Here is a 22,486-nt window from a genome sequence, read left to right as displayed (position 1 = left end):
GTTAATTGGCAGAAACTTATCTCCCTACCAAAACAACTTATTTGTGTGTTATAACAAAGTTTCTGTCTCATACAGGTTGTTGACTTCAAAATGCATGTTTTTTTTGGAATTGCGTGAGCACTGCAAGTCACGATGTTTAGATGTTTTGTCACTGTGGCAGAGGACGATTGTAATATCCCTCATCTTAGCCCAGTCATTTACTGATGTGGTTACTCTACTCCTTTACTTTGTCTCACCAACAGAGTATAAAAGTAAAGTAAAGTTTAAAAAACTGGTGACAGAAATTATCTACAGGAGAAACTTTATCGATCTCGACAAAGCTTCAAATCTGTATGCCTGGTGGTATCACAATGATGGACAGGACCTGTCAGGTATATACACATAGTATTTGATTGGCTGTCTAAGATAAAGGAAACTCTACTGTAATTGGTCAAATTCTCGTGTCACCTGATTGTCAATAAATCAATTTATTGAATATCCCAAGAGATTCATATCTGCCTCAATAGCATTTAGAAAACTATCTAATCTTCCAAAAAACAAAAAAAAAAAAAAAATTATATATATATGTTTTTTGGAAATTAGATAATCAGCAATCTACATGCTATTGAGGCAGACTGACCATTTGATTACTGGGTGCAGGACCAGCAAAGTGTTTCCAAAAGCTGCTTTACTTTTGGTTGACAATTTAAACTGCTTTATCAATAGAATTCTTCTTACAGAGGAAGATTTACAGATTATGCTTCATTAAACAGGTAATTAAAGATTCTATCCACATTATTGAGTAATATGAAGTGATAGATGAACGGACGGACAGACAGATAGACAGACAGATGGGTGTGTGTTTATATGTGCTCTATATATGGCTGTTTTTATTATAATACAAGTCTTTCTCACCTTTAATCTAAGATACAGGTTTTTATAAACACCAATGTTTAAAAGATTCATTACATTGTTTTATTTAGAAACCAACAATTTAAACAGACTTTCAAAGGAAATTTTAGACTTGAAAGCTTTATTACAGAGTAGCAGAGTTGCTTGCGTAAAATACAAGCTTTGTGATCTATCATTGTATGTGTTAAATGACCTTTAATTTACTAGTGACAAACCTTAAAAAGGGAGAAAAGAGTAAACTCCTGAAGTTATTTTTCCTTATGTCTTATCTATTTGTCCAAATTTAGATGGTTTAATATATATTATCATTATTTTCAAAATAGCTGTATCTGAAAATGATCATCGTAGGTGAAGCATATTTTCTTATATATTACAGAATTGTTTATTGTTTTTAAGACAAGTGAAGCTTAATTTAGTTATAAGCAGGGAGAAATTCATAAGCTTTTGCTTCAGCCTAAACCTTTCAGCAACAGTATTGTTCATCAATACACAATATGTCTGTGTTTTTTATGTGTCTGAATAAACTTAAAGTAAACTATTAATGCAGAGTTTTATAGTGATTTAGTGCAATTAACAAACAAACTCAACCTAAAGCTTCTCTGATTTTGAATTCATGAAGATGAAACACTGCATTTTTCATAGATTAATTTTATTTTCTTTTACAGCATATACAACCTTAATGTAGGGATGTCTAACAATAAGTTACAACAAGCTGCTGGAGTTAGGGAAACAGTGGTAGATCTCAAGGACCAAAGTCTTTATGGGCCACAACCTGCAAACAAACCATCAATCCAAAAGCAATGCAGGCAGAGCTCAGGGCTTGACATTTATGGCTACGTTCTGAGAAGAAAAATTGAACTGCAGTAATATATAAAAGAAGAAAAGAGGCAAATAAGTTTCTTTTTTTGCACCAGAAAGAAGAGCAGAATGTTGGTGCAGTTGCTCACTATTACCTCCTCTATCAGGGGAGTGCTTAATTGTCTTGAATGCCAGGCGCAACCTTTTTTAGACACAATTTATTTCTAGAATAAGAGTCATTTGGGAATACTTAGACCTCAGTCGGAGAGGGGCAAACCCATCCACCTTTACTCAGCTGCTTCATTTTCTTCTGATGTTCTCAATTTTCCAACTCATTCACTGGGATGGTAAATTCTGTTTCTGACTGGCAAAGAGCCCCCAGGTGCAGCTTTATTTGGCAGTTAATGTTCAGATGTGTGAGATATGGCTTGAGTACACAGATTTGGATTTACACCGACAAACTGGTTTTCTGTGAGTGTCGGAGCCAAACTCCTGTTCGACTTAATGAAGTCTTTGAGGAGCAATGTTGGAATTTTATGACTCACCTCTGTTCCTGCACAGACAAAAATAAAAACAAACTTTCTGCACTGGCAAGATGAGATTTAAGAAAGAGCTACAGCATTCCACAACAGTTTCTTCCCCACTGCCATTAGACTGCTGAATGTTTTGTAAAATAGGTTATTGTATTTAATTAAATTTTATCTTTATATATAAAAAAGTTAGAACTGTAAATGTACAGTCATATGTTTATTACTGTTATATATATATATATATATATATATATATATATATATATATATATATATTCTTTTTTTCTTTTTTTTTTGTCAGGATTTGTGGTTGGATTGAGGACCCAAAAGCAGAGGCAAGTAGGCAGAGGTGAATTTAGGTGGGTTTAATGAGGTTCACAGGTTCAGAGGCAGGAATCAAAAATCCAACAAAAATAACAACAAACCAGAACCANTCATGGCAGATGTTCCTGTACACTATGACAGCTACCTGGTTGTGCGTTCCATGTATGCACTTCCTGCCTGCATTTTACACCCTGCTGTTATGTGCTGTATTGTTTCAGAGGCATCTTTGCACAGTCTGCATCGGGGGTCCTGCCTGGTGTGGTACACCCCGGCCTCTATTAATCTTGTACTGAGTGCCTGTTCTTGTGCTGCCATGATTAGTGCCTCTGTGCTGTCCTTCAGTTCAGCCTTTTCCAGCCACTGGTAGGATTTTTTGATATCAGCCACTTCTCTATTTGTCTGTCGTACACGCCGTGCAGCGGCTTGTCCCTCCATGATGGTTCTCCCTCTTTCTTGTCCTCACTTTCAGTTTTCTCCTGCCTGAGGTATATTCGCCAAGCAATTTGTCTTTGGGGGCCATCTTCCTGATGTACTCCTGGATCTTAGTTGTTTCATCCTGGACAGTGGTCTATTTTTCAAGGCTGCACTTTTAAAAAGATGAAATTGTCAAGAGAGTTGTTCCAAACAAAACTTCTTTTTTGTTTTACATTTGTGTAAACAAAATCACAAATAAAATCTGTCGAAGTCTAAGCTGCTCTTCTATTGGTTTAGGGTTAACCTGTCCATTAGAGGCAACACATAGACATGCAACCACACATAGACCTAACGCCAATTCAGTCACCAATTAGCCTAAAAGTCTTGTTTTTGGACTGCTGGAAGAAGCTGCAGTACCCTGAGAAAACCCACCCACCCACATTGAGAATATGCAAACTCACTGCAGAAAGATGCAAGGAACTAAAGTAAGGACCTTTTTGCTGCAAGATAGCAGCGCTACAAACTGTGCCGTCCAGGATTAATCCATCCATTGTCTGTCACTGTTTATCCCAGCTGGGGTTGCGAGGGGTGCTGGTGCCTATCTCCAGCTGTCTACAGGCGAGAGGCGGGGTACACCCTGGACAGGTCGCCAGTCTATCGCAGGGGAACACAGAGACACACAGGACAAACCACCATTCACAAACTCACTCACATACAAGGAGAATTTAGAGAAGCCAATTAACCTAACAGTCATATTTTTGGACTGTGGCAGGAAGCCGGAGTACCCAGAGAGAACCCACGCATGCTCAGGGAGCATCCAGGATTTATCGCAACTGATTGTTTCTTTCATTTTGCGGAGGCAAAATTTCTCTGGCTTAGAATCTGATAATATTAATGAGTATTTCTGTGCTGTCCACTTTTCAGCTCTTCTGCACCTCCTGTTTAAGTGGAGATCTAAATTATTCTAATCGTCTCTAATCAAGGCACAGTTAATACGCCCTGCAGGATTTTTCAGCACCATCAGATTGCCAAAATTGGTTTGCTATTATAACATTTCCTGTTACTATATTTCTATGTATTGTTGCTTTTTTTTATGCATAACTGTGCCGTAGTGTCACCGGCATTGATTTTACTTTAAAATTCCACCAGAGTCTACCTTTTATCTTCTAGAGCCTCTTCCTGTTTCGGACCACGGCCAATAAAGTCCCTTTTATGACTTCACCTGCATAGTTTACCAGCTAAAATAAATTACGAGCAAATGGAAAAAGTAGATGTACCTTCCAAAAACATTAAAACCTGTTGACCTCTCTACTCACATGCAGACTTTGTACATTATGCTGTAGAAAAATATATAGATATATTTTAATCTTCCTTGAAAATAACTCCTTAATCTAAACTCCCCCCTACCCTTTTTTTTTTTTTTTTTCAAAATCCAGAAACTGGTCTGTTTTTCATTAAAACCAAAGAACACAGCAGATAGGTCAGGATAAAGTAATGAAATAGTTCAACCAAATATCCAAATTCTTGTTTGATCAGACAACTAATATTTTTGCCTCCTGAAAATCGTCCTTTTATGTAAGAGTGGTAAGAAGAAAACCATTGTTTAAAAAAGAAATATTAATAGTTCATGAAGGCAAGACAAGGCAAGGTTATTTATATAGTGTATTTCAGTGGCAACACAATTTAAAGTTCTGTACATAAGAAATGATTTAATAGGACATTGCAGTGGCAAGGGAAAAATATACTTTATTAGAAAATAATATTAAAAGAAAAATCAAATGATTGATAAAACATGAAAGGAAAGTTGGGCTGAAATCTTAAGCAACAAAATACTTAAGTAATCATAAGTACACACATTTATAAGTACTTTAGTATTCAAAAATAGATATTTCTAATATCAGTACATTCATGTTTAATTTTCAGGGTAATTTTTAAGAACCTTGTAACTTTCAGAAACCACCTGACATACTGAAGTGTAGAACCACCCTCTACATATTCTACAGCACCTGGAAGGAACTTCAGCATAAAAAATGACGCAAAAAATAACTATTTTGATTGTTATTTCTAATTTAAAAACAAGCCAAAAAGAAAACAGGAGTGACTTGAATATCCTCACATTTTCATTATGGAATAGTAGTTTAAGGTTTAATCTGTTACCACAAAGAAACCGAAACTCTGATTTGAGAACTCATCCTACTGGAACAACTTGGCCATATGGCAAAAAAACTAATGCCTTAATAATATTTAAAAACTACAAATGATATCTTGTGGAATGTTATGCAAATCTCTAAAACAATGGTGTTCAAATTCAGTCCTGATGGCTGCTATCCTGCATGTTGAAATTAGCAGATTGCAAAGCTAAGCTTAGACAAAAGTAACAAGGAACTTGCATCTTCCTCGAAATAGAGTAAAAAGTACAATATTTGACTTTGAAATGTGGTGGAGTGAAAGTTATAAGTACCAATCCCCCCCACCCCTCAAGAAATTACTCAAGTAAAGGAAATATAATGAAAAAAATGTACTTAAGTACAGTAATCAAGTAAATTTACTTTCTTACTTTCCACCACTGCAGATGCAATTCTAAACAAATATATTTGACAAATATGAAGCAACATTGAAACTGGTCAGAGAAACACGTTGCTCTACATTCCTGTATAACACACACAAGTTTAACTAAAAGCATTAACATTTGGGATTTAAATGTGAAACAAATCAAAAAGGTAAAAATGATATGAGTAGTTTGCTGAGGCAAACTTCTTCCTCTGCGTGGTCCCATTTCTTTCTGGTTTTCTGCTAAAATCACCAGCTACTTCAATGCATTTTAAAATTCATTACTGTGCAAAGTATATATCTCAAGAAAATTCAAATGCCTTTTGGATCGTGGGCTTGAGTAAAAAAAAAAAAACGGCAATAATTTTAAAAATTAACCCATGATGCAACTAGTACATTTATTAAGGTTTCAACGTCATGAAGAGAAAAAAATAAACTGAAAAGATCACTGTAAAAACGCAGTACATGCAGTATGCTGCTTTGAAATAGATTGATATCTAAGTGGTGTTAATCTGATGACAGTACTTAACATTTGCAACAATTCTAATCACATGCCTTGTTAATGCATTAACATTTTCAGATTATTTATACGTTCATCCTTGCTTCAACTTTTGACAACACAGAAGATGAATGCGAACAAATGTATATTGTAATATATAAATATACTCCTTTTTTTTTTTTTTTTTTTACAAACAACTATAAACAAATCTTTTAGTTTAGGCCACCCAGCCCACACATGCCAGCAAACTACAGAGGCTATTCATTCTCATTTAAAAAATTGACACATATCTAGTACAGGTCAATGGTTTGCTAACACTGATCAATAACAGTTGTTTCAGGCTGAGCTTGCACCCAAGTTATCCAAATCCTCCCTGCCTGCTACTATAAAATGACCCTCCAAAGGTATTTTCGTTCCTTGAAAAAGTTCTTGTTGTGTCGTACAAAACTAAACTTGTACTAAACAAGTATTTCATCAAGATTTAGTTGGATAGGCCAAAACAAAGTGGCAAAACATGCAAGAGATAAAAAAGGATCAATGAGTTTTAAGATGTTTAACAAATAAAAACTGAATAGTTCAACTTATCATCGGTCAACCTGTTGTGGAGGAATATTGCATTGTACATAATTCTGAAAGCAATGACCCAATTGGGGCTTTGAGTTTTCACAGAACCATAACAAATAGTTTAGTTATAGGCGTGTTAATATATTAAAATGATTTGGACACATGACCTTAATCTGGACAGACTTGTATCAACAGGAATTTTTTAAGCTTCACCTCATGAAGTTCAGTTTTTTTCTTTTTTCTCAATTCCTAACATAGACTTTGAAAAAGCTGAGCCTGCTAATTTTCAAACCCATGTAGCCATAAAATTAGCCATTAAAGATTAACCGATGTTCCAAATAAGCTTTAACAGAAACCCAAGATATGTTTTATTTATATAGGTGACAGCAGCAGTGTACCAGTGTTAAAAAATGAATGCAACATCATGAAAGTCCCTCCTCTGGATCAGCCTTCCCTCTTTGACAGCAGTCCGCTACTGGAATGACAAGAAAATTTGGGTAGCAGGAACGTGTTTGTGCATCAGCCGGATAAACTTTGATAATATTTTTAGCAGTATACTAGCTTCCCAGAGTTAATTAAGTCGTTCTCCACTGCTCTGAAAGCTCTGTGTTGAATGTCGATGTCGTAGAGTCTGTTGTGAGCGCTGAGTGAACGCTGACAGGTTCCTCCCTTAGCGCCTGTGTAGACAGCTAGATTAGCTACAGGCGCTCAACCTCAAAGATGTCAGCATGAAACTACTCTGACAGTATGACAATGGAATAACCATGTAAGTCCCATGATGTCAGATTTAACTTTTTCACATCAGAGTATAACCAAGAGCAATGCCTGCAGACTCATGACTGGTACGCTACTACAATAGGACCATGACATGCAATGTAATTTTATTTCAACATTTTAATTATATATTATGGGGAGAGGGTTCTGATGAAGAAATATTTTGCTTTTATTGATTTTGTTACTGAACATCAGGACCCAATTTATCTATAATACTTTGCTATGTACCAAAGACAAAGAGACCTGAATTTGTTCGCCTGAGGAAAAGACAGTGGATATGGTTGTGGACCCAAAGGCAGAAGGAGGCAGGGAAGATTGCTTGCACATTTTAATGGAAAAGTAAGATGCAAAATTCTAAGTCTAGAACTGATGGACAAGGAAACTCAAGAACCAAAACACTAGCAGACACGAGGGAGGAATAAACCAAAACAATGACAAGGATCCAGCAATGAGTAACTGAACAGGAGGCGTACGTATATAAGGGAGACAGAACAATGGAAGGAATGATTGGCTCATATGGAGCAGGTTTTTTTTTTTTTACAGAATTATCTAGAAAGAGCTAGGTGGAAAGGAAAGGACACTGGGGGCAGCAATACTAAAAATACAAAAATGATGTAAATCTAGAGAACAACACATAACAAAACAAAAAATATTTTCTAACCCAAAAAGTAAAAACTTAACAGAAACAAAAAGGTCCAAAAATTAAGATCATAACAGACAGACTCTCAAACTGGGGAAAGAAGTCATAATTTTCTGGTTGAGAACCATTGTAACAAACTTATTGGAGCCCATTCATTTACTCCCTGCATTACACTTGGCCGTGAATTACTACAGTATAGTGAAATCTGAAAGTCATTACTTGACAATAATGACAGAGCAGGATCATTTTGAGAAAACAAAAATGAAAGCCTTTGGTTCCCAAACAAGACACAGCCTTCTCAATGCCTTGAAAGCAATTCAATTAACACCATAAACAGCATGGAGTGGAGTCAACCTACTCCAGGAATGGGTTTGATATTCTGCTGGGAATGTGGACACAGCTTTCGGTCTGGGTATTCCACAAAAGCACTGTGTTGAATTTAAATCTCAAAAGCATCCTCAGCACAGTGTCCACCACATAATAAATGCCTCAAGGCAGTCGGTTGTAACCTCTTTCCAGATCCAAGAAATTTGTGTGCCACACTACAAGAACCAAAAACCGGTTTAAAAAACTGGTCTACTCTTCTTTAACCGGAACCCTCAGTGCTCCTCCTGATTCGGAGATTTAGTAGCTGATCTAAACATTCTTCCTAATTCTGTAACAGAGTGGTCCAGAACTATCTCCTGAAAGCAGGTATCCTGCATATATTAGTTTGCTCCTAAGTTAACCAAAGCTGAATGTAACAATAGTTTGATCTTAGGCATGCAAAGAATGTAATTCCATCATTTGAATTTGCTTTGATGGAAATGATTACATCTACATAAGCCTGCAGGGCATGAATTGCTACTCTGAGAACTGGAAACTCCCGTCCTGAGAAAACTTTGCTTCTTTCCCCCCAGACAGATACCATGACATGGTTAACATGTAAATAACCCTGGGTCACTGATTAATGCAGTCACAATCTAAAAGTTTTTTGATAAAGGTCATTGTGTAGATAAAATATTTTTTCAGAACTAAACTCTTAACAGGAACGTTTTGACCTTGGTGTGATTATTGTTCCTATAATCTCAGCTTCATCCTAACACATGAGTGATTATCTCTTTTAATGTGCTCACACTAATCTTGCAAAGACAGAATATCTATTTACATGTTCTTTTTAACAATCTCTTTTTTCACCAAGGATGCATGACATACGAGGCTCCTTCGTGTGTCAGAGTGATATATTTGATTAGGACATTTGCATTTCATACAACATTATTTCTGCAAAAGATTAACTAATGGTTCAGCAAACTTCCAAATACCAATGCTATAGTAAAAATAATTAATCACTAACTGCTTTTTAAAGTGATATAAAAAATAAATTTAATTAGCAAGCACAGGTACTTAAATAGGCATCTTCAAAGATATTCAATGTCTATTACAAAGGGACAGGTATGCATGTAATCTGTAGAGATGGACAGTTTGCCATCTTAAGCTGTCTGATGGTAACGTTGTAAGATAAGACATAAATGAACATTTTATTTTTCATTAGTTCTTTTTCTAACAAATCTGCAACAAATTCTGTATTTCTAACCCTTTTTTTAAGTGGACAAATTCACAGATTTATATTTTTCAGAAACCTAAAGCGAGGAAAATTTGGTTTTGGTTTAATGTGGTATTAAAAGAATCTAAAAGTTTTAAATCAGCAAATATTTTCATCAATTTAAACAGCTATATAAGAGTTTAACCAAAGTTCTGTAAGTAGGGTTGTTTTCCTTGTTTTATTTTGTAATTTGCTTCCTTAGAGACATTTTTTAGTCTGACACAGTCATTGCATATTCCTTTATATTTAATATGTTGTCATACGTTGCTGCAGTCTTGAAGAAGTTCCAGTCAGAGCATTCAAAAAAGTCTTGGAGTATCTCCACGGCGCCCTCAGACCACACTCGGACCCCTTTAATTGTTGGTTTAGCCCTNGAAAACTTTTATAGTGAGTAAATATGAATATTAATATATAATGAGAGAAAGATATAAATTTTCCCACAACAACAGCTATATAAGAGTTTAACCAACGTTCTGTAAGTAGTGTTGTGTCCTTGTTTTATTTTGTAATTTGTTTCCTTAGAGACATTTTTTTTGTGTGTACGATGTAGACTTAGTCTTTATTGTCATTTTGTACACTCACAGTGTATAAAAAAAATAAATTTTGTTCAGTACAGCTCTCAAGACATTTCCATTTTAAAGTGCAGCAGTGATAAAACATAAACATGGTGATCAAATGTAAACATAATACTGGTATATGATTTAGTTTCCAACATTCAGCGCTTTTTTTAAAAACTAATTTTATTCAACATTCTAATGGCAGTGGGGAAGAAACTGTGCTGGAATCTGCTGGACCAGAATTGGATGCTTCAAAGCCTCTTCCCAGAAGGCAGCAGGGAGAACAGTCCATGTTGGGAGTCTCAGGGATCATTTATAATGTTATGGGCTCGGCATATGCAGGGTTTAGATGAAAAGTCTTTAATTGAGGGAAGAGGAGCCCCGATGATCTTCTCTGCAGTTCTCACTGCTCTCCTCATCTTCTTCCAGTCTGAGGCGCTGCAGCCTCCACACCACACAGAGAGACAGCTGGTCAGAACGCTCTCTATGGTGCTTCTGTTAAAGGTTGTGAGGATGTGCAGGGGCAGGTGGGCTCTCCTAATCCTCCACAGGAAGTACATGCGCTTCTGTGCCCTTTTGACCAGGGAGGTTGTGTTTACAGTCCAGGTGAGTTTGTCTGTGATGTGCCCCAGTGCTACAGCTGAGCTGTTGATGAGCAGTGGAGCGGGGTTAGGCCGGTTCTTCCTGAAGTCCACCAGCTGCTCCACCTCCTCTCTGTAGTCCTGGTCATTGTCGTCTCTGATGAGGCCCACCACCTTGGTGTCGTCTGCAAACTTCCTGATTTGATTGGTGGGGAACCTGGGGACGCAGTCATATGTCATCAGAGGGAACATCAGAAGGTTTAGGACGCAGCCCTGAGAGGAGCCTGTTTAGGATGATGACATCAGACGTATTCTCTCCGACCCGAGTGACTGAGGTCTGTCAATGAGGAAGTCTAGCTGTCAATTGCAGAGGGATTTATTGAAGCCCAGCTGATCCAGTTTGCCTATCAGATGCTGTGGGATGATGCTGCATCCAGGGTCACTGGTTGGCCCAGGTGGTGATATTCTTTTTGATGCTGACGTCCTCACTGCATTTGTTGATGTAGTCTGACACAGTCATGGCATATTCCTTTATATTTAATATGTTGTCATACGTAGCTGCAGTCTTGAAGAAGTTCCAGTCAGAGCATTCAAAAAAGTCTTGGAGTATCTCCACGGCGCCCTCAGACCACACTCGGACCCCTTTAATTGTTGGTTTAGCCCTGAGCAGCTGTGGCTTATATGCAGGGATAAGCATGACTGACAGGTGATCTGATGACCCGAGATGGGGGCGCCAGGCTGCTCTGAATGTATCTTTGATATTAGAGTAAACCAGGTCTAAAGTGTTATCACCCCCAGTTGCAAAGTCCAGGTGTTGATAAAAATGAGGGAGCAAAGTCTTCAAATTAGCCTATTAAATGTAGCTTACCGCCATCAGTGTTTAGGTGTGTTTTAATGGTTGAATGACTTAATGTAATATAAAGTTCTTTGGTCAAGTCCTCTGACTTGAAAAAGGGTTGTATAAGAACAGGCCATAGAGAGAAGAAAAACTAAAACATTCTCATTAAATCTGTTTGCTTACTGTAAGGTATTCTGAAGTATCTGAAGCTTTATAATTTAATCAGGAAATAAAACACTTGCATAGTTTCACTTTATTATAGCATTTAATATACAAAGGTTTCAATTTTTCTCTGGATGCTATACTCCCCAGAGACACATGGTGGCAGCAGTAGTACACGATCAAAGTTTTCATTTCATTTTTGCTGTACCTAAACTGAACTAAAAATCTAAATTAAAACGAAATAATAAGGAGGCAAAATTTTCTTTCACGGTGAAAAATATATTGACTGACAGATTCCTCAGTCACCTTCATTCTCCAAAGGGAATAACATATTTTCATTTTCAGGATTGAGGAAAAATGTGTGTCTGTCTTGTAAAACATACTGGATATGTCTATTATTTTTTCCCTTAATATCAAACTTCAGATGCATTTACCTTTTCAGCAACAAAATAGTATTGGCTTGGAGTATTAGAAGACAAAAAATATTTTTAGTCTTCTATTTGTTCCTCTTGTGACGTCATCAACCTGAATTTACGATCATTTTTTTTCTTCTTCGGAACAGGCTGCATATATTTTTAGTGAAATGAATATAATTAAATCTGTAAATTTTTTTATTCTGAAATTGACTTAATCGTTTTGAAAAAAAATATATATATATATTCAACAGCAATCATTTACAAACTTATTAAAGTATAAATGAAAAAAATTCTCTGACTACACTGCTTTACTTTGAAAAGCGTTTACCCGGAAGTGATAGAATACCAAATCCGGTTCGAATAATGTTTACATTTCTGAAGGCAGTGAGCTCATGCTGAGTTCCTACAGAGCACAAATGGTTCGTGGTTGTAGGTTTTGATTGTATCTCAACGCGTTTATTTAGAATGGCTTCTCAGATCCCTATAACGGTGAGGCCGCAGGCGGCGGCCGCCAGCGCAGCCGCCCTGCGGGGGAAGAAGCGTCCAGGCAGTCCGGCGGTGTCCGGCGCTCAGCAGGCCGCAGGGAACAGCAACCTTAGCGGCAGCAAAAAGAAGAAACTTCCGCTGACAGCCAGCCCAGCCACACAGACACAGGTATTACTCACATGGAGATACATCAATCACTATTGATATTAATATGTATGATCTAGAGCTGAAACACTCGGATTAATTGCGATTAATCAATTATTGATTAATAATTTTGCATCGATCAATCGTTAACTGGAGTATGGAGACTGTATGCTTAAAGCTGTCAGAAAAACCCATTTCGAGCTTTAATTATATCAATTTATATATATATATATATATATATATATATATATATATATATATGAACATTTTTTAAATAAGATAAAAAAAAAATGTTTTGCCTGTCAATATGCTCTATCCAGTTTGTTTAATTTTGTAAAATATTTTGTTTAAGGAATCTTTGGCTATCTGATTATTAATCAATTAATCAAAAAATTACTGACAGATTAATTGATTTGCAAAATAATAGTTACTTGCAGCCCTAGTATGATCATCATAGTCAGCCCTGATATGAAGCTGTTTGACTCCCACACTTGAGAACCTGGACCAACAGACCTCTGGCGGAATGCTAAGCCCCTTTTATTTACTCTGCTGACACATGAGTGTTGGGCAACACACCTGAACTGTCCTACAGTGAAATTTGCAGACCTCACAGGTCCATATATTATATGAACCAGATTGAGATGGTGCTGGATTTACTCTAGGTGTCAATTTATCCAGTGCCCTCACCAAGGAAAGCTCAGCCTCTACCTTCTCAGGAAGCTGCAAAGAGCTTTCCTCAGGAGCTCAGTCCAGAGGAGTTTTTCCTTTTGTTGTCATGTAGTGGGGATAATTCTCTGCACCTGCATCACCTTTTTGCCAGGATGTGAGGGGATGGTTCTACAGAGGCTGGTTAATGCTACACAGTGGACTGCAGGGAGCATCTTTCATCCATCCGAGACCTCTCAGGATGCAGGAAGGGTGCTCAGCATTATAAAGGAATCCACCCATCCTGCACACAGACTGTTGCAGCCTCTCCCCTCAGTTGGATGGCTGAGGAGCATCCAGAGCAAAACCAGCAGACTAAAAAACAGTTTCTACCCAGCAGCTGTTAGGCGGCTTAACTCGAACCACATTTAATGCAGCTTCATCTTTTTCTCTTTCTTTTTCTTAAATATTAAGGTTATTGAACTGGGACCTGAGTCCAAATTTGGTGTGACGATAAAAAATTATTGAATTTAAGTTTCTAAGTCTTCATTTTTATTCTCTTCAATTTATAATTATTGAATTGCCTTTATGTCACCATAATGTTTCCTTTTCTGTTTTTAATGTAAAGGACCTTGAATGATCTCAGATAATTAATTGAGATGGATCGATGCATGTTGCCTTTCGAAGGGTCGGGTACCATGTGACGACATCAGTACGGAGGAGACGGAAATGCTGAAAATTACGCATATTTTTAATTCTCGTCTCAATGTTGTGTCTTCAGATAACTGCAGTTGAAAGTGTGGCTGAGATGAAGATGGTGGGATCAGTGGACAGCACCCCAACCACCACGGATTCTGCTGTAAAGCTCCCTCCTTTCAAAGATAACACATTTATGGTGAGAGCCTGCAGCCACCTGGATTCAAATTTATCCTCTCATCGTGTTTCTTGACCAGTTCCTCTTCATCTCTTCTGTTTTCTGTGCAGCACTCAGGGATAGGAGGAGCAGCAGCTGGTAAAAAGAATAGGACCTGGAAGAATCTGAAACAGATTCTGGCTTTGGAGCGGACTTTACCCTGGAAGCTCAGTGATCCCAACTGTAAGTCTGCGGTTCTGGTCAGATTCTACATCAATTCAAGCAGTCGTACTAGATCAAGCAGGTGGATGACCTTAGGTATGAAGAGATCAAATCAGTGGTGTAATTTCTTCTATAATTTCAGACTACAACATTGATGTGCCTCCCTCTTTAAAACCAGCAAAGAAATACTCTGATATTTCTGGTCTACCAGTGAGTAATCCATCAATAAAAAGACAGCATGAAATTTTTTCAGGTATTGTTAAAAGCAGAATCTGAACACAATCTCATGTGTTTCCCTAGGCAAACTACACAGATCCACAGACGAAGCTGCGCTTCACATCATCTGAGGAGTTTTCCTACATCCGTCTCCTCCCTACTGATGTCGTCACAGGATACCTTACCCTTCGAAAGGCAACATGCATCGTTCCATGACAGCTGAACGAAGCTTGAGACCTAAAAACGTCTTTGGACCAGTAGTGGACTTGCATCTGTAGTTGCAAAGGAACTAGGTGTGAACATAGTACAGCAGGAGGGTGCTGCTGGAATTTTGCCCTGCAGTTTTGAGAAGATCAATCCGAGTCAAAATTATTTCACAAAATAGATGTTTTAAATGAAGACTGAACAAATACTCTGTTTAAATCGGTCTTTTAGGAGTAACGGGATGGTGAGAGGTTATTTCAGCAGAGATTTTCTATCAAACATTTTGTATTTATTAGTGTGACTTTGAAATTGAATGAAAGAACTTTTACTCTTTCTTAAACTGGAGTAAAGGTTCTGTAAGCCATCTTCTGTAAAACAGTGCATGTATTAAGACAGTGTAAACAGACCTGTTGGAACCACTGCTTTCCTTTGTTATTGGTTATGTTTTGTAACCATTGTATTTGTTTTATTAAAAACATTAAGTCCCAGGTTTTGGGGTATTTTTGTGCTTCTTTGTTTTGGAGCCCACTTCTAAAATGGGTGAGAAACTAACCCTTCAGCCAAACAGATGCCTTTATCTGGTCATCCTGTTTCATACTCAAAGATTTAGTGGAGGATGCTCTTTTTCGCAGGAATCATAAAAATAATTGGTTCTCCTAATTGTCCATCATTCTGGTGATATGTTTACCTTATGCCGTCTTATGTGCTTGTCCCCATTTTAACTAGTGGTGAGTCTGACATAGTGGAAATTTGCAAATATTTTAAGCTTGTATGAGAGATGCAAACAGCAATGTTTTTAAACACAGCATGCACAAGGAGAAATTGGCTTGTGCATGCTCTTGCACGCATTTAATAGGCGTTCCCTTTTGGGAGCGGGTACAGGGTTATGCATGTGCTTTTTTTTTTTTTAAGTGGAGAGGATAGGTCTTCAAAAATTCTTGAAAATCCTCCTATATACCTTTAATAGAAACCACTGTAGTCAGTGCTGTAATTTCGATTGTCTCTGTTACACTGTCACATGATGGACGACCCCCGTTTCATCGTTTGACAGAAATACGGATCAAGCTTAGCTTAATTTTTAAAGTGTCAAATTCTTAAAGCCAAATGCGCTACACAGGAAGTTGGCCATGTGAAGAGTGGATCCAGTAAATTTTAAAATTAGAGATGATGCATGGACGGATCCTTAATGCATTCTGTGTGGAATGATGCATGGCACATTTTGTGAGGGATGATGGACCGGATATGAAAAAAAGTTGGAGTGAAGTCTTACATTTTGCCTGGAGTAACTATATTCAAACATGTTGAATGTGCTTTATAGGGAAAAGCAGAGTGAATACCAAACCCCGCTCACTGTCTATAGTCTGTTTTATTATGATTGAGCCACTAGGTAGGTCTAATTTGATGATAGAATGGACTACTGAGCCAACTAGTTTGACCTTCACTGCTACACCTTTTGTTGAATTTGACCTTAAACTTGTAAAATGACGTATCCTTAATTAAATATACCAGAGGCCAAAATGAATGTAAGTATAGAATGATCCTTTTTATACATAATCATAGGCGTTTTTGTTTTAAAGAAAACAAATAAGTGAGAATTTATCAATGAGCATTGATTGTGTATTTGTGTCACAAGAGTCTTTATTACAGTTTATGGATTCACTGTATGAGCGAGAGCCTCATGCAAAATCCTGACTCTGAATGATCTCAAGAAAGGTGAAAATGTTGAATTTATAGTCCCCTAAGAGATCATGAATAAAATCTTAATCGACTGGTACCTTGCAGTGCCAATCCTGTACTAAGATACTTCTTCAGGTCTTCTTAGTTTGTCAGACAATACCCAAAGGAAACTGAGAAATAAGTTTGGAAGAAGCTTCTGTAGTCCCAAATAGAGCTCTCTGATATCAGATTAAGTTACCAATCTTTGAGGAAGAAAGACTTTTTCCAAAGTCAAGCATGTCCAAGAAAATATACTTCCAGTGGTTTTTCTAACATGCATAGATAAAAACCATACATAAAATGTAACTGAAGGAACACTGGACAGCTCTATAAATTCTTTGATGTAAAAAAACTTTTCCTTTTAGAAAGATTACTTAAGATGACATGCAGGTCTATCTTCCTGTATGACAGTGTGCCAAAGCTCAATAAAAGCAATTTAGACTGACTAACAGATGTGTAATAACCATGTAGTTCCACAAGAAAAAATGTGCCAATACCAGTTTTAGTCCTGAATATGTTCCAGGCATGCCCAAAGTCGGTCCTCAAGGGTCACTGTTCTGCTGGTTTTTGAGGTTTCCCTACCTTAGCAAAGCTGATTCTGATGATTGCAGTTTGGCAAAAGCCTGTAAACCAGATGCCAATGAAAATCAGCTGTGCTGAAAAAGGAAACCTCTAAAACCTGCAGGACAGTGGCCCTCAGGGACCGACTTTGGGCATTTAATCCAACCCAGTACAGTGAAAACTAGCTGGTGCAAAAGCATAAAATGATGTTTTCAAGTATAAGTTCTACAGAATTTTTTTTTTTTATGGGAAGCTAAATCATTGAGTTAAAAATTAACCCTAAAAAAACCGTTAACAAAAGAAATAATAATAACATCTTTATTAATTGTCATCTAATGGTCCTCATGGAAAGCAAATTTTGCTACAACATTAAATGACACGTCCTGCACATGAAGGCAAGCATTATTTCCTTCGAGTCTGAACTCGTGCAACGCTGATGAAGGCAGTATAGTATATCTGTTAAAGTCAGAGCAGCGTTTTTATTCCTGCTGTGGCATCAAAACCTCAACATGGTGATTAATGAACAGCGTCAGAGCTTTCCACTACCCAAGCACACTATCCAGCACAGTGTGTCCCAGTGCAGGAGCAGGCAGGTGTTTGTGCTCATTGGGGCTTCCTTTCTGTTTGGGTTGTCCTGAGTTAGACAGAGATCATACTCTTAGAGGTAATGTTATATAAGATGCATATCCATACCTGAACATTAACATCTATGTCACATTTTAGACAACTCGTCTTTTTTTACTTCTTTCAAAAATAAATAAAAAATGCTGCTAGAATATATACTTGCAGTTACACCTTTTCTCCACCTGGATGCACCAAAGTTCTGCTCATTGTGCCAACCAAACCTGCTTAGTATTATTTGCAGAGTAAACCATTAAGATCTACCAGCTATTCATCTATCTGCTTGTAGTAAATTTGTAATCATTCAGAAATGCTTTCTAGACAAGTGCTTCTTGATGACTACAGGTCACTATAAACCAAATTAAATGCCAGCTATTGCTTTACATCCTTTAAAATTCTCAGCAATTTATTTCAATACAACCTTAAGACTCTTGTCTATTTTTCCTATTATACAATAATACATTATTGCAAAGTTAAGGAAAGAGAGTCATAATTATTAAATAGTTTGAAAGTACTCATACTTGTCGTCTTCCACTTCACCTGGGACAGAGTTGCAGAGGCAGCAGCCTCAGCAGAGACTCACAGACACCTCTTCCAGCTCTGCTGGGGGAAACCTGAGGCACTCCCTGGCCAGAGACATAGTACTTCCACCGTGTCCTGGGTCGTCCTGTGGGACGTGCCTGAAACACCTCCTGAAGGAGGCGTCCAGGGGGCTTCCTAAAAGGATGTTCAAACCACCTAAGCTGAGTCCTTTCGATTTGGAGAAGTGACTCTACTCTGAGTCTCTCCCAGGGACTGAGCTCCTCACCCTATCTTTAAGGGGGAGCCCAGCCATCCTGTTGGGAAAGCTCATTTCAGCCACCTGTATGTATCTGAGATTACATTACTTAGGATATGTTCAAAATTTCATGACCATAGGTGAGGTTAGGAATGTAGACCGACTGGTAACTTCAGAGATTTGCCTTTTCCTCAGGACCCCCAAAATATTTAAAATGCACCCATTGAGGCAGGGAATCTTCTTCAACCTGAAGGGGAACATCCACCTTTTTTTTTTTTACAACCATGGTCTCAGACTTGGGAAAACTGATTCTCATCCCTACCGCTTTACACTAGGCTGCAAACTTCCCCAGTTCATGCTGACAGTCTCGGCAGGAAGGAGCCTGCAGAACCATGTCATCCGCAAAAAGCAGGGATAAGATCAGCTGGTCCCTAAACCAGACCCCTCCGGTCTGGGCTGTACCTTAAACATCCTGGTCGAAAGCCTTCTCCAGGTCCAAAAATCACATGTGAACTGGTTGGGCAAACTCCCATGAACCTCAAGCAAGGTGTAGAGCTGGTTCAGGGCTCCATTTGGCCAAGACAACAACTGCACTGCTCCTCCTGAAGCTGAGGTTCTACCATCAGCCAGACTCTCCTCTCCAGCACCCTGGCATAGGCCTTAACTAGGAGGCTGAGGAGTGTGATTCCCCTATAATTGGAACACATCCTCCGGCCTCCTTTGTCATACAAGTGACCCGCAACCCCAGTCTGTCAATCCAGGGGCACTTTCGCGGACCTCTGCGCAATGTTGAAGATGTTTTGTAGTTTGAAAATTTGACATGCATTTGTTTTCAGCCTACTAGAAGGTATATTTTGGAGGACAAACCTTGCTGCAATCACAGCTTGAAATATTTAGCAAAACATATCCAGCAGCTTTGCAAATCTAAAGAAAATATGTGGACATATATAATGTAAAAGTTGAACTCATTTAGCCTGGATGAAAACTTTGCATCTCTTGACAAATAGTATTAGTTTTTGCTATCATGTGAAAATATGTTTTCTCTAATATATATATATATATATATATATATATATATATATATATATATATATTTTTTTTTTTTCCCCACCGGGAGGTTTTTGTAGCGCAAGTGATTTTTAAGGATGTCCATTTGTTTTCTACATTCACCTTCCAGTGAAATCTGAGCAGCCTTTTGCAACTGTATTTGCAAACGAAAAGCATCTCCACAGCATGGTGCCACCACTGCAATGTTTATTTGTCTGGCGTATCTATTTAGGGAAGTGTGCTTTATTAATTGTTTGTTACAGATGGTGTTTTTTGCATATGGACCAAAAAGATTAATTATGGTCAGAACTCAGTAGGGTTTGCTGCATATTCTACATATTTTGTAGCAAACTGCAAACAGGACTTCTTAGTTCTTTCTTTTAACAATAGCTTTCTTTTATTGTGGTGCTATTATATTTTCATGAATAACAATTATCATGTCTAAGGAATATTTCCTCTCAGCTGTGGATCACTGTGGCTCCTCCAGAGTCACTGCACAAGTGACCCCTGTCTCCTTCTCTAATCAATGTGTAGGTAGGTTTGCAAGTGTCCTATACTCCATGAGTTATGGTCTGTACAATCCACTGTGGGATTTTCAGAGCTTGGGGAATTACTTTAGACATAACTTCATTCCTACTTTTGAAAATAAAACCTCAGAAGCTTCACAGAACACATGTATTTATTACAGAGATTGAATTACAGGGAGGTGGAGTCACATTCAATAACTGATGGTTTGCTGCATCACATTTCACTCAAAGTTAAAGGGGTGGAATACAAATGCATGTCACACTTATCAGATTTTGTCTATTTTTCTTCTTCCTCACAGTTGTAAACTACTTCACACAAAAATCCCTATAAAATAGAATACGGTTAATGTTTTTCAAGTGACCAAATCTGAAAAAGGTTTGGTTTTGCGCTACAGTCACAATCTTTAACCCAAATCCCATTAAACACATTGGTTTACTTGTACAAAAGTCCACATAGATTCAATGACAGACTATAAAATCTGACTCATAAGCAGAGGGATTTAAACTGGCTGATGGCAATCATTGCTAATTTTAGTATGGATGTGGAAGTGGATGTAAGCAGTTGAGAGCTGCAGCTCAATCATGTAATAACCATCATTATGACATTGATTGTGATACACGTCGAAGGCTCATCTTGGAGTGATGGAAGATTCAGCACCTGCTGCACTGCAAAAGAGCTGTCATGGAACGTACAGAGAAGCTGACCTTAAATCAATGAGACAACTGCCAAATGCTCGGGTTTACAAGTGTTTTCTTCACGGAACTTCAGAAGATTAAGCTACCTACTGAAGAAACTCTAGGAAAATAATGATGTGTGGTGTTTTGATTGAAAATGTCGAAAAGTCGTGAACCAGGCATCTCACAATTATCATTTAAAGGTTTCATGTTATAGCTTTTTAGCTTTATAAAGTTAATTATAGCTCTAAACATCATTAAATATTATGTTTAGTATTGATTTATTATGAAATGCAAGCTGTTTTCTGTTGCTTTTTTTTATCCAATTTGATTAAATTGTCTTGCCTACATCGTCACAATAGCTCTCCCCTTGTGGGTGTTGCTCCTTTTCCTGGGGTTGCCACATCTGGCTATTAGGCTAATCTTCACAAAGGATGAACCAAGTCGGAGATTTCTTGTAGCTGAAAATAAACATTTTTACTATTTAGATACTTACTAAAAAAAGAGAACTTCTCACTTTGCAGATTAGGTGCTAAACTTTGATCAAAAATGATCACACTCACCTCACATCACCGCTTGCTGTGGGCATGTATACTGGGCATGTGCAGCGCAGCAAGGTAGGTATTTCCTGGACGATGCAGGAGGTTATCGCTGTCTTGAGCATGGTACCTAAAATCCGGACATTCAGGCCTCAAGGAAGTGCATCAGCTGTCTCAATAATAAATGCTATGCAATCCGAATAGTGCTGGCAGTTAGGTAGAAGCTAGGACAAGCAGGCAGTGTGCTTCCTAGTGTCAATTCATTTAGCCTAAAGACCTTCTGACCTCTCTAGCCACCGCATATAGATTATACAGCTGCTCAAAATCCTTTGCTTGACAAACCATGGAATTTAACAAAAGTATACTATTTTGTTACATGTACTGTATGTGACACATGCAAATGTCATTGCCTTCAGGTCTTTTGGGTTTTTTAATGCAGAGCTTCATCCGTTCGCTCCTTTTGTGAAACTTTTGGTCTTTGTAGCTCTTTTCCAGAAGGCTGTAGCCTTGAGATGTAACTCTCCAAATCAAGATGTTTAGCAAAATACTACTCATAATCAAATGAAACAAAAGCAGTAATCTGTCTATAGGTATATACTGCTTACATTGGGAATAATGTTTCTGAACATTAAAAGAAAAAAAACATGGCAGGGAAAATTGAAATAGGTTAATATCAGACAAACTATTCTACACGTGAACATTAATGCAGATGGAACATACTGTATTTCTAAATTAGTAAAGGCAACAGTTGTTTTCATAGCTGGTTTTCAAAATGGTGGCCAGATGGGCCTCCAAATGTTTGTAATGAGATGCGGAAAAAACTAAAAACTGTACGCAAATTGAAGAGCTGGGCTGGAAAAAATGATGAGCATTCAATAATAGTAGGCTATGTAGAAAGAAGTTATGTAGGCCTACTTAACAAGAAAACAAAACAAACAGTACAATTTATATAAAATCATTAAAAATACAAATGTACACGGTACAAAAGCCTGTTCTCCTGTTTTTAAATATCTACCTATTGAACTGTTGCTGTGGGTTTTAGGGTAATCCAACAGCAACAGTTTGATCAGGGGTTATAAACTCCATATTTAATCAGTAAAAAGATTATTGAATCATTCAGGAGACAAAGGTT

General features: G+C 37.7%; 1 protein-coding gene across 1 annotated transcript; it reads left to right on the top strand.

Annotated features, from left to right (window-relative positions):
* Positions 1–12,473: 12,473 nt before the first annotated feature.
* On the top strand, positions 12,474–15,376 carry ino80c (INO80 complex subunit C). Its single transcript, XM_015369866.1, has 5 exons — positions 12,474–12,774; positions 14,177–14,290; positions 14,380–14,491; positions 14,613–14,680; positions 14,771–15,376. The coding sequence occupies exons 1-5, from the start codon at positions 12,586–12,588 to the stop codon at positions 14,900–14,902; spliced, it is 615 nt and encodes a 204-aa protein (XP_015225352.1). The 5' UTR covers positions 12,474–12,585; the 3' UTR covers positions 14,903–15,376.
* The last annotated feature ends 7,110 nt before the right edge of the window (positions 15,377–22,486 follow it).

Source organism: Cyprinodon variegatus, unplaced genomic scaffold, assembly GCF_000732505.1.
Source record: "Cyprinodon variegatus isolate N-32 unplaced genomic scaffold, C_variegatus-1.0 Scaffold2, whole genome shotgun sequence".
Classification (NCBI taxonomy): Eukaryota; Metazoa; Chordata; class Actinopteri; order Cyprinodontiformes; family Cyprinodontidae; genus Cyprinodon; species Cyprinodon variegatus.
Note: the sequence above shows the minus strand (reverse complement) of the source record. Positions and strands in the feature narration are given on the sequence as shown.